At 46.4% G+C, this 16,300-nt stretch overlaps 2 protein-coding genes across 3 annotated transcripts in view; both read left to right on the top strand.

The window, feature by feature from the left end:
* The window catches only part of LOC310712097 (C-type natriuretic peptide 1-like), a 132,811-nt gene that overhangs the window by 99,994 nt on the left and 16,517 nt on the right, over nucleotides 1-16,300 (top strand). The gene's annotated exons all lie outside the window — the stretch shown is intronic.
* The window catches only part of MTHFR (methylenetetrahydrofolate reductase), a 41,506-nt gene that overhangs the window by 13,199 nt on the left and 12,007 nt on the right, over nucleotides 1-16,300 (top strand). For both annotated transcript variants that reach the window (XM_083514678.1, XM_083514679.1), the window contains exons 2-8: nucleotides 1,935-2,201; nucleotides 4,183-4,421; nucleotides 7,715-7,825; nucleotides 8,893-9,086; nucleotides 12,182-12,432; nucleotides 14,642-14,776; nucleotides 15,981-16,161. In XM_083514678.1, the coding sequence (XP_083370804.1) occupies nucleotides 1,945-2,201; nucleotides 4,183-4,421; nucleotides 7,715-7,825; nucleotides 8,893-9,086; nucleotides 12,182-12,432; nucleotides 14,642-14,776; nucleotides 15,981-16,161 (1,368 nt within the window). In that variant the 5' untranslated portion in view covers nucleotides 1,935-1,944. The remainder of the gene's footprint in view (nucleotides 1-1,934; nucleotides 2,202-4,182; nucleotides 4,422-7,714; nucleotides 7,826-8,892; nucleotides 9,087-12,181; nucleotides 12,433-14,641; nucleotides 14,777-15,980; nucleotides 16,162-16,300) is intronic.

Raw genomic sequence — 16,300 nt, 5'->3', positions numbered from 1 at the left:
GAACAACTTTCCCTGAGGAAAGGATCGCGTATGGAATTACTCATTTAATAACAAGTGCGCCTTATCAACCTTGCATCTTATCTGCTGTAAATATGTGCCCTATTTTTCTTTCTTTCCTGGATGTGTGCGAGATAGTTAATTGCAATTAAACCTGTTAATTAGGTATGTGTTTGTGTAGCTCTTGGATGTGGATTCTCCTCTCAGCTGAGCAATTACTAGGCATTTTCATGCCACTCGTCAGTCAAAAAAGGCTTACAAATGTCGCTGAGAACACATTCCCCTCCCTCGCAATCTAAGGTCACATCCAAACCAGACATGATTTAAATCCCATTTCCCTCCTCCAAAGGATCATGGGAACTGCACTTTGTTTAAGGGTGCTGAGAACTGTGAGGGGTGAACTACAGTTTCCAGGATCCTTTGAAGGAAGCAACATGCTTTTAAACATATGGGTGTGGGTGTGGCCTATGAGACATGACACAAAAGGAAAGGGGAGTGGGAGGGAAGAGGAGGTGAAAGCAGGTCCAGGCTCAAATTCTTAGTTATAGTCAGTGCTTTTTCGAGGGGGGGGGTATTCAAGGGTACGCAGTACCGACACCTTTTTCCCTAGCCTAGAAGAAAAGCACTGGTAACTTGCCGCAGCCAGAATGTCAATGGTTGCAGTGAATAGAAAATCAGAGGGAGAGGAGCATAAAATTGCTGGTCTTTTTAGCCATATTAATAGAGCAACCCTCCTGTTCCAACTCTCTTCCTTTGCCTGATGGAATGGCTGCTGAGCTGACTGCTCTTGTTGTCCCTGACCATTGGCTGTGCTGGCTGGAGCTGATGGGAGTTGATGATAAAAATGGGTAAAAAGGTAAAGTCCAGTTAAGTCCAGTCAAAGGTGACTATGGGGTTGCGGCCCTCATCTTGCTTTTCAGGCCGAGGGTGCCGGCATTTGCATGGCGAGTTCCCGCCTCCCACCAGTAGAAATAAAGACACATGACACCATTATTTTAGGTAAATGGGCTAAAATTGGCCACAACTTTATTGGTTACAGGTAAAGGCATTGGCTTAGGCATTAGTCCTATCCGGCTTCAGCCTGTTTGCTTGAAGACCGGGAAGGGTTAACACCAGCAGGGGGAGCCCTGCTGATGCACATAGGCTCCGGACGAGGCCACGCCCCCCAGAATCCTTTACCGGACTACCCTTCAATATTTGGGGGAGTTGGTGGCGCTCCTCCCCTCCCAACACATCTACATAGCAATACCCCTACCAATGCCTAACCGCCAAAACCGAAGGAGTTGTGACCATTTGCTACGAGGTAGGCGGAAAACCAAATGGCCTGTGCCAATTTGCCAAGTGGAAAAAATTCCTACCAGGCCCCTTGACGGCGACCAACCGAGGTCCATAGCAAGGTCAGAAGGGGAACCTTAAAGGGCGGGTGGGTGGGAAAACCTCAACAGCTGAGCGGAACCAAAGAGGGAGATCCCGGGGCTGCGCTTGCCTTAAATGAGCCGATTGGCTGGCTCAGGGGATGACGCGGCCCGAGGATTCCCCTGATCGTGCGGGGGCTCGCACGTGTTGGGGGCGTGAAGCCCGCAACACCACCACCTCCCGAGGTCAGAAGTGGCTTTGACCACAGACAGCTTTCCAGATCATGTGGCCAGCAAACTGCTTCTGGTGCAATGGGACACCGTGACTGAAACCAGAGCAAACAGAAATGCCGTTTACCTTCCTGCCACAGTGGTACCTAGTTATCTACTTGCACTGGTGTGCTTTCGAATTGCTAGGTTGGCAGGAGCAGGGACCGAGCAACAGGAGCTCACCCTGCCACGGGGATTCGAATCACCAACCTTCGAATCGGCAAGCCGAAGTTGTTGATAAGCAGCTTCCAGTGGGGGCATATGTGGCCTCCTGCTTGCTTAACCTTTTTCCCCACTTCCTGTTTCCCCCAGGTCTCTCGCCATGGTGAACGAGTCTTTCGGCGCCGGCAACGGGGTGGCCGTCCTCGGCAACGGGGCGGCCGTCGTGAGGTCTGACGGCAGCAGTGGCAGCGACAGCTCCAAGGACAGCTCGCGATGCTCCACCCCTGTCCTCGACACCGAGCGGCACGACCGCCTGTGGGAGAAGATGCGGAGGCGGCAGGAGTCCGGGGACAAGTGGTTCTCCCTGGAGTTCTTTCCTCCGAGGACGTCCAACGGGGCCGTCAACCTGATTTCCAGGTGAGGGGGGTGCCTCCCGGGCAGGCTGTTGAAATCCGAGCGTTGTGTAGAAGCCGCCAGTGGGAGAGGGATGGCGGGAGCACGGGGTTAAACTATGGAACTCGCTAGAAACACCATAACCAGACACTGAAGAGACCTGTCAGGAGTAAGCATGGACCAGTGGTACCAAATAGTATGGGAAACAGCCCTACTAGAAAAATCAACCAATAAACTGACACGGGGACAAACAGAAGAAGACTCCTTCACCCCGGTATGGCTCCCCTTTATCACATACACAGCCCAACAAGACAAAGACAATAATCCACCAACAGCATACAAATCAATATGGCTAACCTGATCCAAAACACCCACCCACCCCACTCACACACGAAAACAAAGATCACCACAGCCATTCACAAACAAACAACCACAACCTAGGCCAACCCCAACCTCTCTCACCACCAAAGGAACACAAGTGAACAGCACGAGCAACGCTCACACCAAACCCTACACACATTAAGCAAAATAGAAACATCGCCACCCCACCCCCACCCATCTCCCCCCCCCCTAATATCTCAACAAATGAAACTGATTTGTAAAAATGTTACATGGAAAAAAATACGAGAGACATTACACATACTTCTATAAAACAAGAAAATCTTTAATAATAATAATAATAATAAAAGCTTAGGGTTTTTTTAAACAAAAAACAAAAAACCAACAACTATGGAACTCACTGCCACAAGAATGTATGGTCGCCTTGTCAGAGCTTAAGAATCAGACATGTTGGCCCATCTAGTGCACCATCCTCATCTCAATGGGAAGCCCAGAAGCAGGACCTGAGCTCAGCAGCAACTCAGCTCACCACATGTGGTCTCCAGCAGCTGATAGGGTGGCACTGTGGTCTAAACCACTGAGCCTCTTGGGCTTGCCGATTGGAAGGTCGGCGGTTCAAATCCCCGTGACGGAGCGAGCTCCCATTGCTCTGTCCCAGCTCCTGCCAACCTAGCAGTTCGAAAGCATACCAGTATGAGTAGATATTTTTTCTTTTTCTTTTTTGGAAAGAGTTGCAAGCTTGGTGGATCGTGGGGATGCTGTGTGCTGTAGTGTATCTTGATTTCAGTAAGGCTTTTGACAAAGCAAATCACCATGACGAGGTGAGCTCCTATTGCTCTGTCAACTCCTGCCAAACTAGCAGTTCGAAAACATGCCAGTGCAAGTAGATACCGTATTTTTCACTCCGTATTTTTCATTCCATAAGACACACTTTTTTCCTCCTTAAAAGTAAGGGGAAATGTCTGTGCGTCTTATGGAGCGAATGCGTGGTCCCTGGAGCCGAATTGCCCAGGGGCAAAAAGCAGATCATGCTTTTTTTTTTTTTTTGAAAGAGGGAAGTAGGTGTTGAATCAAAGCCACTAATCTGCAAGCAATGGGGGAGGGAGATAAGGGAGGCTAGCGATAAAGGAGGCTGCCTGGGAAGTAAAAGCCCATGTATCCTCAGGATTTTTGCATTGGGTCACCCCAAATTCACCATCAGATCACATAGCATGTCCATGGCTACAGCCTGCACCAAAAAACACACACGCATCCATTGTTTCGTGGGGCCGCAATGGCGCAAAAATGTGGTTACAAAGCACGGATCCACATGGATTCGCAGGATTTTTGCAGTGGGCTACCCCAAACTCACCGTCACTGTCTGTGGCCACAGCGTGAACCACAAAAATCATACATCCACTGTTTCGTTCAGAATATTTTTTTTCTTGTTTTCCTCCTCTAAAAACTAGGTGCGCCTTATTGTCAGGTGCGTCTTATGGGGTGAGAAATATGGTAAATAGGTACTGCTACTAGCTACCACTAATACCTAGTAGAAAAGCCTCTGGCTTTCCCCCAACCTTTAAACATTTTTTTCGACTCATTGTAAATCATTCCCCGGAATGCTTTTGTTATCTTGCACGTCCACCACAAACTTTTTTATTTGTTTCTGTTGGGTGGCAATCTGCAGGCTTGACCGCATGGGGGCGGGCGGCCCTCTCTTCATCGACGTGACCTGGCACCCGGCTGGCGACCCGGGCTCCGACAAGGAAACCTCCTCCATGATGATGGCAAGCACAGCGCTCAACTACTGTGGCCTGGACACCGTCCTCCACATGACCTGCTGCAACCAGACCAAGGAGATGATCACGGCGCACTTGCAGAAGGCCAAGCGGCTAGGTCTCAAGAACATCATGGCGCTGCGTGGAGGTGAGTTGCCTCTGGGCCCGCTTGTAGTAAATCGAGGAAAGATGGTAGCTAGATAATCGAGCAGCTGCTGTTCCCTCGGGTCTGAGAGAGATGGGGTTGTGGGGCCTCTCCATTGGCTCTCTTCAACCTCTTTTCTGCTGGTCATTCCACAAGTGAGGGGGAGTGCCCGCATTTTCTGTTTTTCCTCTTCCCTCCTCCTCCATCTTCCTTTTGTGCCGAGTCTGTTTTAGACATAACAAAGAACAAGTGCTCGCTTTGACTTTCCGCCCTCCTCCATCCCCATCTTTCTTTCATCTTTGGTTTGGATTGTAATAATTATTTTAACGGAGAACGAATTTGTTCCCCTCCTCCCAGTTCCTCTTTGTGTTGCGTCTCTCTTTAGTTTGTAAATCTGGGAGCAGCCTGATTGTTGGATCTGCTTATTCTGCTCTGGGAGCCTAAATTGCTTTATTTGTTTTGGCCGAAGGAAGAGGTAGTGATAACAGGACTAAAACCAGGCCCATCAGGAGCAGACATGGATTTCCATCTGGGATGGAATTTTTCAATTCACTGAGCCTCTGCTGTCTGTCGGAGGGACCAGAAAAGCAGTAGGCAAAAGTTCCTGCTTTGTTGATCCATATCAGGGGTGGGCAAACTAAGGCCCCGGGGCTGGATGCAGCCCAATCACCTTCTCTTTTTTTTTCTTTTTTTCTTTTATGATTTTATTGAATTCCAACTCATTATACATTTTATCCATTATACAACAAATCATATCTGTTTTAGACTTCCTTCAACGTCACTGACATTCTTTCATAGTTATCCCTTTAGTACACATTTCATTCTTCCATATTGCCATTTACCCTCCCTTCCCTCATTATTTCTATTGAACAATATTCATAAGTTCTTTACAGAGCCTCTTTAAACCCCGCCAGCGTTGTATTTACACCATAGTTATTTTCCAGATAACACACAAATTTCTCCCAGTCCTTTATAAATTTTTGGTCTTTAGTATATCTGATTTTCCCTGTTAATTTGTCCAATTCTGCATATTCTATTAATTTTGCTCTCCACTCTTCTACCCTTGGGATTTCCTCCTGCTTCCACCTCTGGGCCAATACGATTCTGGCAGCTGTTACAGCATACTGGAAAAGTTTGCAATCTTTTCTTCTAATATCCTTCCCTACAACACCTAATAGAAAAGCCTCTGGCCTTTTCACAAAGGTATACCTCAACATATTTTTCATCTCATTATAGATCTCATCCCAGAGCCCAATCACCTTCTCAATCCGGCCCATGGGTGGTCTGGGAATCAGTGTGTTTTTACATTAGTAGAATGTGTCCTTTTATTTACAATGCATCTCTGGGTTATTTGTGGGGCCTGTCTGGTGTTTTTACATGAGTAGAATGTGTGCTTTTATTTAAAATGCGTATCTGGGTTATTGGTGGGGCATAGGAATTCATATTTTTTTTCAAAATATTGTCCAGCCCTCCACATGGTCTGAGGGGCGGTGGACCGGCCCCCTTCTGAAAAAGTTTGCTGACCCCTGATCCATATGGAAGGAGGAGGCCTAATTTTTAATACACGTCCGTGTTTACTGGATGTCTTGTCCAGGGCTTGTTTAACCATTAAGGAAAATAAGTACAGTGGTACCTTGGGTTGAGTACCGTACTTAATTCGTTCTGGAGGTCCGTTCTTAACCAAAAAAGACTCTCTCTCCACATACACACAAAATGAGCTGAGCGTTCATTTTCTCAGTTGAAGTTAAAAATCCCAGCTGAGCAACTATGTAATGAGGCAGGCTGGACGCCTTATCTCTACTAAGTACAGAAGCAGGTGCGTTACGTAAGATTAATTTTGAGGATCTGATCAAAGACTTTGCAAAAGCAGGAGAAAATTCTTTTCATATATAAATAAAGTAGAAGTATACAAAAATGAACATAATTTTCCATCTTACGGTACGTTTCCTTTCATTTCGAAAAATAAATTTTTGTTTTATGGTTTATGGTTTGTATTTTGGATTGGATATACCGTATTGGCCTGAATATAAGCCTCACTTTTCTTTTCTTTTCTTTTTTTGCAAATTCCAACCGTGAAAAGTTAAAGTGTGGTTTAACTTTGCAACCTTACAAAAACTGGCTTTTACAATATTGCTGCTGAAATAGACATATGGTAAAACGGAACAGGTGTGAGTGCCTGCGGAATTTTAAGGGAGCAGCTTATATTTGGGTATTGTCTCCTCCCCTCCTTGAATTTTAAAGGTGCAGCTTATATTCGGGTGCAGCCTATATCCGGGCCAATACGGGGTGGGTGTGGGTGTGTGTGTGTGTGTGTGTGTGTGTAAGTATGTATATATATATATGGGGGGGACACCCCCAAACCTTATAAGTGCTTAGGGCTTCTAAAGGGTTTAATCCGGCTGTGGATCTTGTCCAGGAGAGAGCGAGAGAGAGTGACAGAGAAAGAAAGAGAGAGAGAGAGAGAGAGAGAGAGAGAGAGAGAAAGAAAGAAAGAAAGAAAGAAAGAAAGAAAGAAAGAGAAAGGTAGCATGAATGAAGTAAAAGAGATTATTGTGGACTTTAGGAAATGTAAATTGAATATTCAGCCACTTATTATTGAGGGGAAGTGCATGGAACAGGTCTCGGTGTTTCAGTTTTTGGGAATGGAGTTGAGAGATGACGTAACCTGGGGAGAAAACAGCAAAGACCTGAGGAAGAGAGCACAGCAGAGGTTATATTTTCTGAGAATCCTCCAGAAAAGCAATCTCTCAAAGGACCTGTTGATGGCATTTTACCAGTGCACTGTGGAGAGTGTATTAACATGGTCTATGTGTGTGGTTTGGGAGCTGCACGGTCAGGGAAAAAACAGTGCTGTCCAGGGTTGTAAAGACTGCGGAGAGAATAATTGGCTGCACTCTTCCCACCTTGGATCAAATCTATGCTTCCAGGTGCCATAAGAAAGCTGCAGAGATAGCGCAGGATAGTACGCACCCCAGAAATGATCTCTTTCAGCTTCTGCCTTCTGGAAGAAGGTATAGGTTTATAAAGACCAGGACTAGCCGCCTGAGAAACAGTTTCTACGCAAATGCAATTCTGGTTCTAAACGCAGCATAAGGAGTCTCTATAGTATATTGTACTTTAAAATGGGGTTTCAGAGTTTTTAGGGGTTTTTCAATGTCTTGTAGATTTTTCGGTTTCATTGTTCTGTATGGGACAATGACAATAAAGATAACGTATCGTATTGTAAAAGCTGGTACTGTGGGGAGTGTGTGTATTTACAAAAGTGTTGACCTGGCACTTCCTGTCTCTCCCCACAGACCCCATTGGGGAAGAGTGGCAAGAGGAGGTCGAGGGTTTCAACTACGCTGTTGACTTGGTGAAGCACATTCGCTCTGAGTTTGAGGATTACTTTGACATCTGTGTGGCAGGTAAGAGAGAGAGAGACTGGCAGTGTCTGTGCACACATAGTAATAATAGTAATAATAATTTTTATTTATACCCCGCCCTCCCCAGCCAAGGCCGGGCTCAGGGCGGCGAACAAGCAATAATAAAAACAAGTTGAATGAATACAACTTAAAAACAAGATTAAAATACAACAATTAAAATATTGAAATATTAAAATGCAGCCTCATCACAGGAGGAGAAAGGAAAAAGAGGAGGAGGGAATCAAATTGGCTCCAAGCCAAAGGCCAGGTGGAACAACTCTGTCTTACAGGCCCTGCGGAAAGAAATCAGATCCTGCAGGGCCCTGGTCTCATGAGGCAGAGCGTTCCACCAGGCTGGAGCCAGTGTTGAAAAGGCCCTGGCTCTGGTTGAGGCTAATCTGACTTCCTTAGGGCCTGGGACCTCTAGGGTGTTGCTATTTATGGACCTTATGGACTTTGAGGCTCTCTGTGGGGCATACCGGGAGAGGCGGTCCCGTAGGTACGAGGGTCCTAGGCCGTGAAGGGCTTTAAAGGTCAAAAGCAGCACCTTCAATCTGACCCTGTACTCCCCCAGGAGCCAGTGCAGCTGGAAAAGCACTGGGTGAATATGCTCCCATGGCAGAGACCCTGTGAGGAGCCTCGCTGCAGCATTCTGCACCCACTGGAGTTTCTGGGACAGCTTCAAGGGCAGCCCCACATAGAGCAAATTACAGTAGTCAAGCCTGGAGGTGACCGTCGCATGGAACATGCCAGTTCTGAAAGGATTACTAAAGGAATGTGAGAATCTGAGCTGGATAGAGATCCGCTCTGTGAACCGACTTTAACTCTGGTCTGGGTACATAAGAAAAGCGTGCTGGATAAGGCCAGTGGCCCAACTAGTCCTCTTCTCGGATCCCTGTGGGAAAACGGCAAAGCAGAATTCGAACACAAGAGCAACAGTATTTGCCTTTCATTCACGAGCCACACTTTTGCACAGTTGGGTATCATCCGAATAATTTGTAACCTTTGGTAAAAACGAAACAACCAACCTCCACCCCTGAATTCCCCTGTCTTTCTTGTTGGCCCTGAAGGTTACCCCAAGGGACACCCAGAAGCAGAGAGCTACGAGGAAGACTTGAGGCACCTGAAGGAGAAAGTGTCCGCAGGAGCCGACTTCGTCATAACGCAGCTGTTCTTTAGGTCGGAGACCTTCCTCAAGTTCTTGAAGGACTGCCAGGCTATTGGTATCACCTGCCCTGTCGTGCCCGGGATATTCCCCATACAGGTGAGCTGTGTTTGGGTCCTGCTCATGGGATTCTCCCATCAGGACATCTAGTTGGCCCCTCTGACAACAGGATTCTGGACTAGATGGGCCATTGGCCTGATTCAGCAGGGCTCTTATATTTAGTCTCATACACACACACACACACACACACACACACACACACACACACAGTGGAACCTTGGTTCTCGAACTTAATCTGTTCCATGAGTCCGTTCGACTCCCGAAACCATTCGAAAACTAAGGCACGGCTTCCGATTGGTTGCAGTATCTTCCTGCACTCAAGCAGAAGCCGCGTCGGACATTCGGTTTCCGAAAAATGTTCGAAAACTGGAACACTTTACTGTATTTTTTGCTCTATAAGACTCACTTTTTCCCTCCTAAAAAGTAAGGGGAAATGTGTGTGCGTCTTATGGAGCGAATGCAGGCTGCGCAGCTATCCCAGAAGCCAGAACAGCAAGAGGGATTGCTGCTTTCACTGCGCAGCGATCCCTCTTGCTGTTCTGGCTTCTGAGATTCAGAATATTTTTTTTCTTGTTTTCCTCCTCCAAAAACTAGATGCGTTTTGTAGTCTGGTGTGTCTTATAGAGTGAAAAATACGGTACTTCCGGGTTTTCGGCGTTTGGGAACCAAAATGTATGAGTACCAAGGCACGACTCTCTCTCTCTCTCTCTCTCTCTCTCTCTCTCTCTCTGTGTGTGTGTGTGTGTGTGTGTGTGTGTGTGTACACAGTGGTACCTCAGGTTAAGTACTTAATTTGTCTGGAGGTCCATTCTTAACCTGAAACTGTTCTTAACCCTGAAGCACCACTTTAGCTAATGGGGCCTTCAGCTGCCGCCACGCCGCCGGAGCACGATTTCTGTTCTCATCCTGAAGCAAAGTTCTTAACTCGAGGTACTATTTCTGGGTTAGTGGAGTATGTAACCTGAAGCGTATGTAACCTGAAGCATACGTAACCCGAGGCACCACTCTCTCTCTCTCTGTGTGTGTGTGTGTGTGTGTGTGTGTGTGTGTTGCTATTTTTTGTGTTTTTAACTTTTTGCTTTTTTTCCACTGCCTTGAGACTTGAAACAATTGTATAGAGGGCGATTAATAAATTGATGATCATGATGATCTGAGTAGGGCTGGGCGATATACAGTGGTACCTCGTGTTACAGACGCTTCGGGTTATAAACTCCGCAAACCAGGAAGTGGTTGCTCCAGGTCAAGAATTTTGCCCCAGGATAAGAACGGAAATCGTGCGCCAGTGGCAGCAGGAGGCCCCATTAGTGAAATCACGCCTCAGGTTAAGAACTGTTTCTGGTTAAGAACGGACCTCTGGAATGCATTAAGTTCTTAACCCGAGGTATCATTGTATCAACATATCATCCGAAGCCAGTAAGAAGTCTATATTGTGATATCGATTTCATAGCTTTTGACCTGGCAATATATCACGAATCATTATGCATGTTAGCGCTAGCCAATACGTTGTCCAAAACGGGTTTCCAAGTCCGTATCATGATACCAGTTTTTGGTATCATTTTTTGACCTGGCATTTTTGACCTGGCAATATATTGTGAATCATGGGGTGTGGGGGTGTGCTATGCAAAAAAATGGCAATGCAAGAAAAACCGTGAAGCTGGCCAATGCCTCTAAATAGTTCCATCCTTATTTCAGACATTGTGATATATCAGTATATTGCCATGTTCAGATGGGGATATATTGCGATGTTGAAAACCACATGTCAGAAGCAGAAGTCCCAGCAAAGGAAGAATGGATACAAAACCTTATGGAATATGCAGAAATGGCGAAACTTACTGGAAGAATAGGAAATCAACATTTTTTTAAATAAAAGAATGGAAATGGTTTATTGAATATTTACAGATAAATTATAAACAGACTGGCAGGGTTATTGTAATAACCTGCAGTTTTATAGGAGTATATATTTAAAAAAGATGAATAAATGAGCAAATTTAGTTGATTTGGATATGCAGAAGATGTTAAAAATAAATTTAAGGAGCCACAGTGTGCTGATCCCGAGGGTTAACTGTGCAGCGAGGTCTGAGTCCAGTCCGACGTCAAGGGTGCGGTATGGAGGCTGTCCGTCAAAGCTGAAGCGGGGTCCAAGGCAGGGAGTCGGGGGAGGTCAGGAACTCTGGCAGAAGAGCAGGACAGGGTGCAGGCAGGAACAGGCTACCAACAATGTTGCTCCCGCAACCTGGGACTTGGCTGGCTGGCTTTTATCTGCCCTGAGGCATAGGGTGGCCCCGGTCCACAGGTGACTCGCCTCTCCTGGCTTGGAGGACTTAGTTCCCTCCGCCTCTCTGCCCTGAGCTTCTGCAGCTCAGGAGAGGCTGGAGGGTTACCGGACCCAGAGGCAACCTCAGCTTCCCCTGACGGGGCTGAGAGTGGAGCACCTGCAGGCAATGGGTCCTCCATCATCTCAGGAGCCAGAGCAGACTTAGCTGATGCCTGCACCTGAGGATCCAGCACAGGTGAGGACCCCAGCCCCGGCTTAGCTGGTTCCGGAGGCAGGGACTCCTGTGCAGGCTGGGATCCCTCAGGTTCGGCCTGCGAGTCCAAATCCCAGGCCATCACACACAGAAAGAGGGGGGAAGGAAGTCAAGTTCTGAAATGTCAAAATGATTGTAAAATCAGTGAAATGAATGATGTTGGATAGAAATTAAGTGGTTTTTAGCTGTAATATTATAAGGGAATATGAAAAATGGATTATTAATAGGTAAAAATTTAATGTTATAATATTATAAGATTAAAGACTAGGATAAATAAAGAGGGGAAGGATTTGCTGAACTAACAAACGGAATTGGAATACAAAAAAGGGAGGCGCGAGGAGGTCCGGGAAACAAGCAAATGAAAGATAAGTAACGGAAAGATTGAGTTGTTTTTAACTATTTTTATTTTGTATTTTTCTTTTTTCATTTTGCAACATTTTGAAAATTTTAATAAATATCTTTTAAAAAAATAAATCAGTGAAATGTATAAAATTTGAAAAGTATGAATGAATGAATACCAGACATCGTCCAGCCCCAACTCTGAACAGGGCTAGCATTCGATCCAACCCATAACCTCTCTCTCTCCCCCCGCCTTCTCTGCTGTAGGGCTATCATTCCTTGCGACAGCTTGTGAAGCTTTCGAAGCTGGAGGTGCCTCAGGAGATCAAGGACGTCATTGAGCCCATCAAGGACAACGACGCTGCAATCCGGAACTACGGCATTGAGCTGGCCGTCACCATGTGCCGGGAGCTGCTGGACAGCGGCCTGGTCCACGGCCTGCATTTCTACACCCTGAACCGGGAAGTGGCCACCGTGGAGGTCCTTAAGCACCTGGGTCTCTGGAAGGAGGATCCTAGGTGAGCAGCTCCATTTTTTCCTCCTATTCCTAAAAGAGCCAGTCTTCGTAAAGCAGGTTACAAAAGCTAACTACCGCATTTTTTGCTCCATAAGACGCACCTGACCATAAGGCGCACCTAGTTTTTAGAGGGGGAATGCAAGAAAAACAATATTCTTTAAAGGGAGCACCAAGCAGAGCCTGTATGCATCCCAGGCTCTGCCTTGCGCTCCCTTTCACGAGCCGCGTGGAGCGTGTGTGCGGCGCTTGCAGGCTTTTCCATGAGGAGGAAGAAGGGCAGCCCGTCACTGATGGGTTGCCCTTCTCCCTCCTCAGGAAAAAGCCCCCAAGAGCCGCACACAAGCTCCACGCAGCTCTTTAAAGGGAGCGCAGCTCTTGCAGACTTTTCTGGGAGGTGGGGGTAGGGACAGAGCGTGACTAAGCCAGAAGCTAGAACAGCGAGAGGGAGCGCAGCATGAGTTTGACCAAACTGCGGGAGGCAGTGGAAGACAGGAGTGCCTGGCATGCTCTGGTCCATGAGGTCACGAAGAGTCGGATACGACTAAACAACAACAACAAATGACTGTATATCTAATCCCCCTCTGTCTGACCTTCCAGAATTCTTTAAACATTGCCCATCCTTGCTAGAATCTGTTTATCTTCTTTTCCCTCGTTGAACCCAAAGGAATCCATCTTGCCACATTCTTTACGAGCTTGTGGGAATTGTTTCCATGCTGGCTGCGGGGTAAGGGAAACTCCATCCTCTGCAGCCTTCATGGATGTGAAGGCTAGAAATATCTTTCTAAAAAATTGTCCTTCTAGCCAGCAGACTGGCAGAAGAGGAGCAGAGGGCGATTCTCTACCACCAGGTGCTTGGTGGCTCAAGCAAGGGTAGGCCAGAAATTCCTGGTTGGACAGGCAACAGCACCTTGGAGAGCAGTCTAAGGTTTGGGTTAAGGACCACGGACAGCTCTCCTGCAAGTGGGGCCAGGCATATAAATTGTCTCAGCGAGAGATTGCTTTGACTAGCAGACTCCAGTGGCCTCCTCCAGTCAGCCTGTGCTAGGAATGTGTAATTCTCTGGAGCGTTCAGTCACTCCCAACACAAAGACAGAACAGGCAATCTCCATGGATGGGAGGTTAATTCTTCTGTCTCTGTGCCTGCCACTGTTCTCCCCTGAGCTTAGCTTCTCCCAGTTATGAGGCATGCTCAAAACAGTCATACATCTCCAGAGATGGAGAACTTTAAAGTGTTAAGATCAGAAGGCGGAAAACATGTAAACAACGAGAAGAGGCAGGAACGAAGATTTGGAGATATGCTTCGGAGGTCCAGACTATGGGGAGCCCGAAAAAATTAATTCAGAGGTCCAGACTATGGGGAGCCCGGAAAAATTAATAATTACAATTTGGACTACAATTTGGCTGTTTTTTATTTTAGTTTACAGTGGTGCCCCGCAAGACGAATGCCTCGCAAGACGAAAAACCCGCTAGACGAAAGGGTTTTCCGTTTTTCGATGCACTTCGCAAGACGAAAACGTCTTGCGAGTCTTGCAATTTTTTTCGCTCCCCCCTTTTTCTAAGCCGCTAAGTCGCTAATAGCCTTTTAGCCGCTAAGCCGCTAAGCCTTTAATAGCCGCTAATCCGCTAATAGGGTTGCTTCGCAAGACGAAAAAACCGCTAGACGAAGAGACTCGCGGAACGGATTATTTTCGTCTTGCGAGGCACCACTGCATTGTTTTTAATCAGATTATGATGCGGATATGTTGATTGGCTGTTTTTATTGGAAAATTAAGAAAAATGATTTTTAAAAAATAAGTCATACATCAGGGTGCAATTAATTCTTCCTTACTTACATGCTGTAAAAGTAAATCTCATTTATTCACTTGTGTATATATTCCAATTTTTGCACACTGTTTCCCCCCCATTTAATCCCTACAACAATCTTGCGAGGTAGGCGAGGCTGAGAGACAGTGACCAGCCCAAGGTCCCCGTATGAACTTCAGGGTTCCAGTGGGGATTTGAAATTTGGCTTACCACATCCCAGTCCAACCACTACAACCACACTGACTCACTTGCTGGGTATAAAAATGAGCCACCCCTTCAGTTTTTAATGGGGGGGGGGGACAAAACACATGTAAGCTACCGGGAAGTGTTTAAAAAGATGCAGCACGCAAGTATAGGTGCAAATAAATGTTTTAATTTTCTCTCCTTCCTTCTCCCTCCCCTGCAAGGCGTTCCCTCCCCTGGGCGGTCAGTGCTCACCCCAAACGGCGAGTTGAAGATGTCCGACCCATTTTCTGGGCCTCCAGGCCGAAGAGTTACATCTACCGAACTCAGGAATGGGATGAGTTTCCTAATGGCCGCTGGTGAGTGTGGCAGGGGGGTGGCAGGTGGATGTATCCCTCTGGAAAGAACTGGTTGAACTGGGAAGCGATGGGAGGCGTATCTGAATTAAAACAGAAGATGCCAGAAAGATGCAATGGTTATAGACCCGTTGAGGTTGTTATATATAATTTTTATTAAATATTACATTTCAAAATATTCTTTTAAACAACCTTAAATCAGCGACATCCCTTCTTCTCTTTCCGTGGTTCATTTTGCGTACCATACATCCCTGCATATTTTGCATGAATTAAACCATTCAGTAATCCATTGTTACATCCATCCAAACGTATTTACACTTCTGAATTTATCTTAATGCTGTCAGCGTTTTTAAATGAACTCAATTTTCACCCATATATTCAGTAAACATTTTCCAGTCTTCTCTAAACGTATGTTCTTCTTGTTCTCTTATTCTATATGTTAAATCTGCAAGTTGCGCATATTTCATCAGTTTAAGTTGCCATTCTTCAGTTGGGACCTCGTTTGTTTTCCATTTTGGGGCTAACAAGACATGGGCTGCAGTAGTAGCCTACATAAATAGTCTTTTTTGACACCTGGGAATTTCCCTCTACTGATAGGTTAATGGAATGACTTATCTCTTGGGCCTGTTAATTTCAGCGGGGCTACCCTAAGTAAAACCTAGTTGACTGAAACCCATAGGATTGTCTCCTCCCAAGTCCAGAAAAGACCCTATACTTTCTGGGCAGATTTCCTTGTTTCGTTCCCTTGTTCGATTCATTATTTCATGAAATGGATACACCACTTAACTATAAAAAAGCAAACGAGCCTCAAAGCGGCTTATGAAAAAGACAAAACGATAAAATTTATCAGTAAGAAAAATGTAACAGCAATAATGTAAGACTTTCAAGAGCTCAAGTTCACAACTGACTGAAAACAGATGGAAATAGGAATCAGTTTTCTAAACCTCTGGGTGGGCTTCACGAATGTTTCTAGCACAGAGTACAGTGAAGGCAGCTGCCTGATGTCCATAGGCAGGGAGTTCCAGAGTTTGGGTATTGCCACACGGAAAAGGTGGACTTCTTATAAATTTAGAACAGGGATTCTGTGGTCCCTGCAAGAGTTCTGCTGATGGGAGCAGTCAAGTGGGCGAATGTGGGGGGAGGCCATCTTGCCCGTAAGGGGGCTTCCTGCCCTGCCCTAACACGCCTTCTCTCCCGCAACCCCCAGGGGTAACTCATCTTCCCCTGCCTTTGGGGAGCTGAAGGAATATTACCTCTTCTACCTGAAGAGCAAATCTCCCAGGGACGAGCTGCTGAAGATGTGGGGAGAGGAGCTGACCAGCGAGGAAAGCGTCTTCGAGGTGTTCAGGTGTTACATCGCCGGAGAGCCCAACAAGGAGGGGCACAAGGTGAGAAATTCAGGGAGGACCCTGGCCCACGAACCTCCACATAGGGGGTGAACAAGTGTGGGCGTCTGGTCTCTGGAGTCCTGACACAAGTCTCACATACCCTCCAATATTTCTCCAGTGAAAATGGGGGTGTCCTATT

This window comes from Podarcis liolepis (genome assembly GCF_965112155.1).
Source record: "Podarcis liolepis genome assembly, chromosome: 7".
NCBI classification, from domain to species: domain Eukaryota; kingdom Metazoa; phylum Chordata; class Lepidosauria; order Squamata; family Lacertidae; genus Podarcis; species Podarcis liolepis.
Note: the sequence above shows the minus strand (reverse complement) of the source record. Positions and strands in the feature narration are given on the sequence as shown.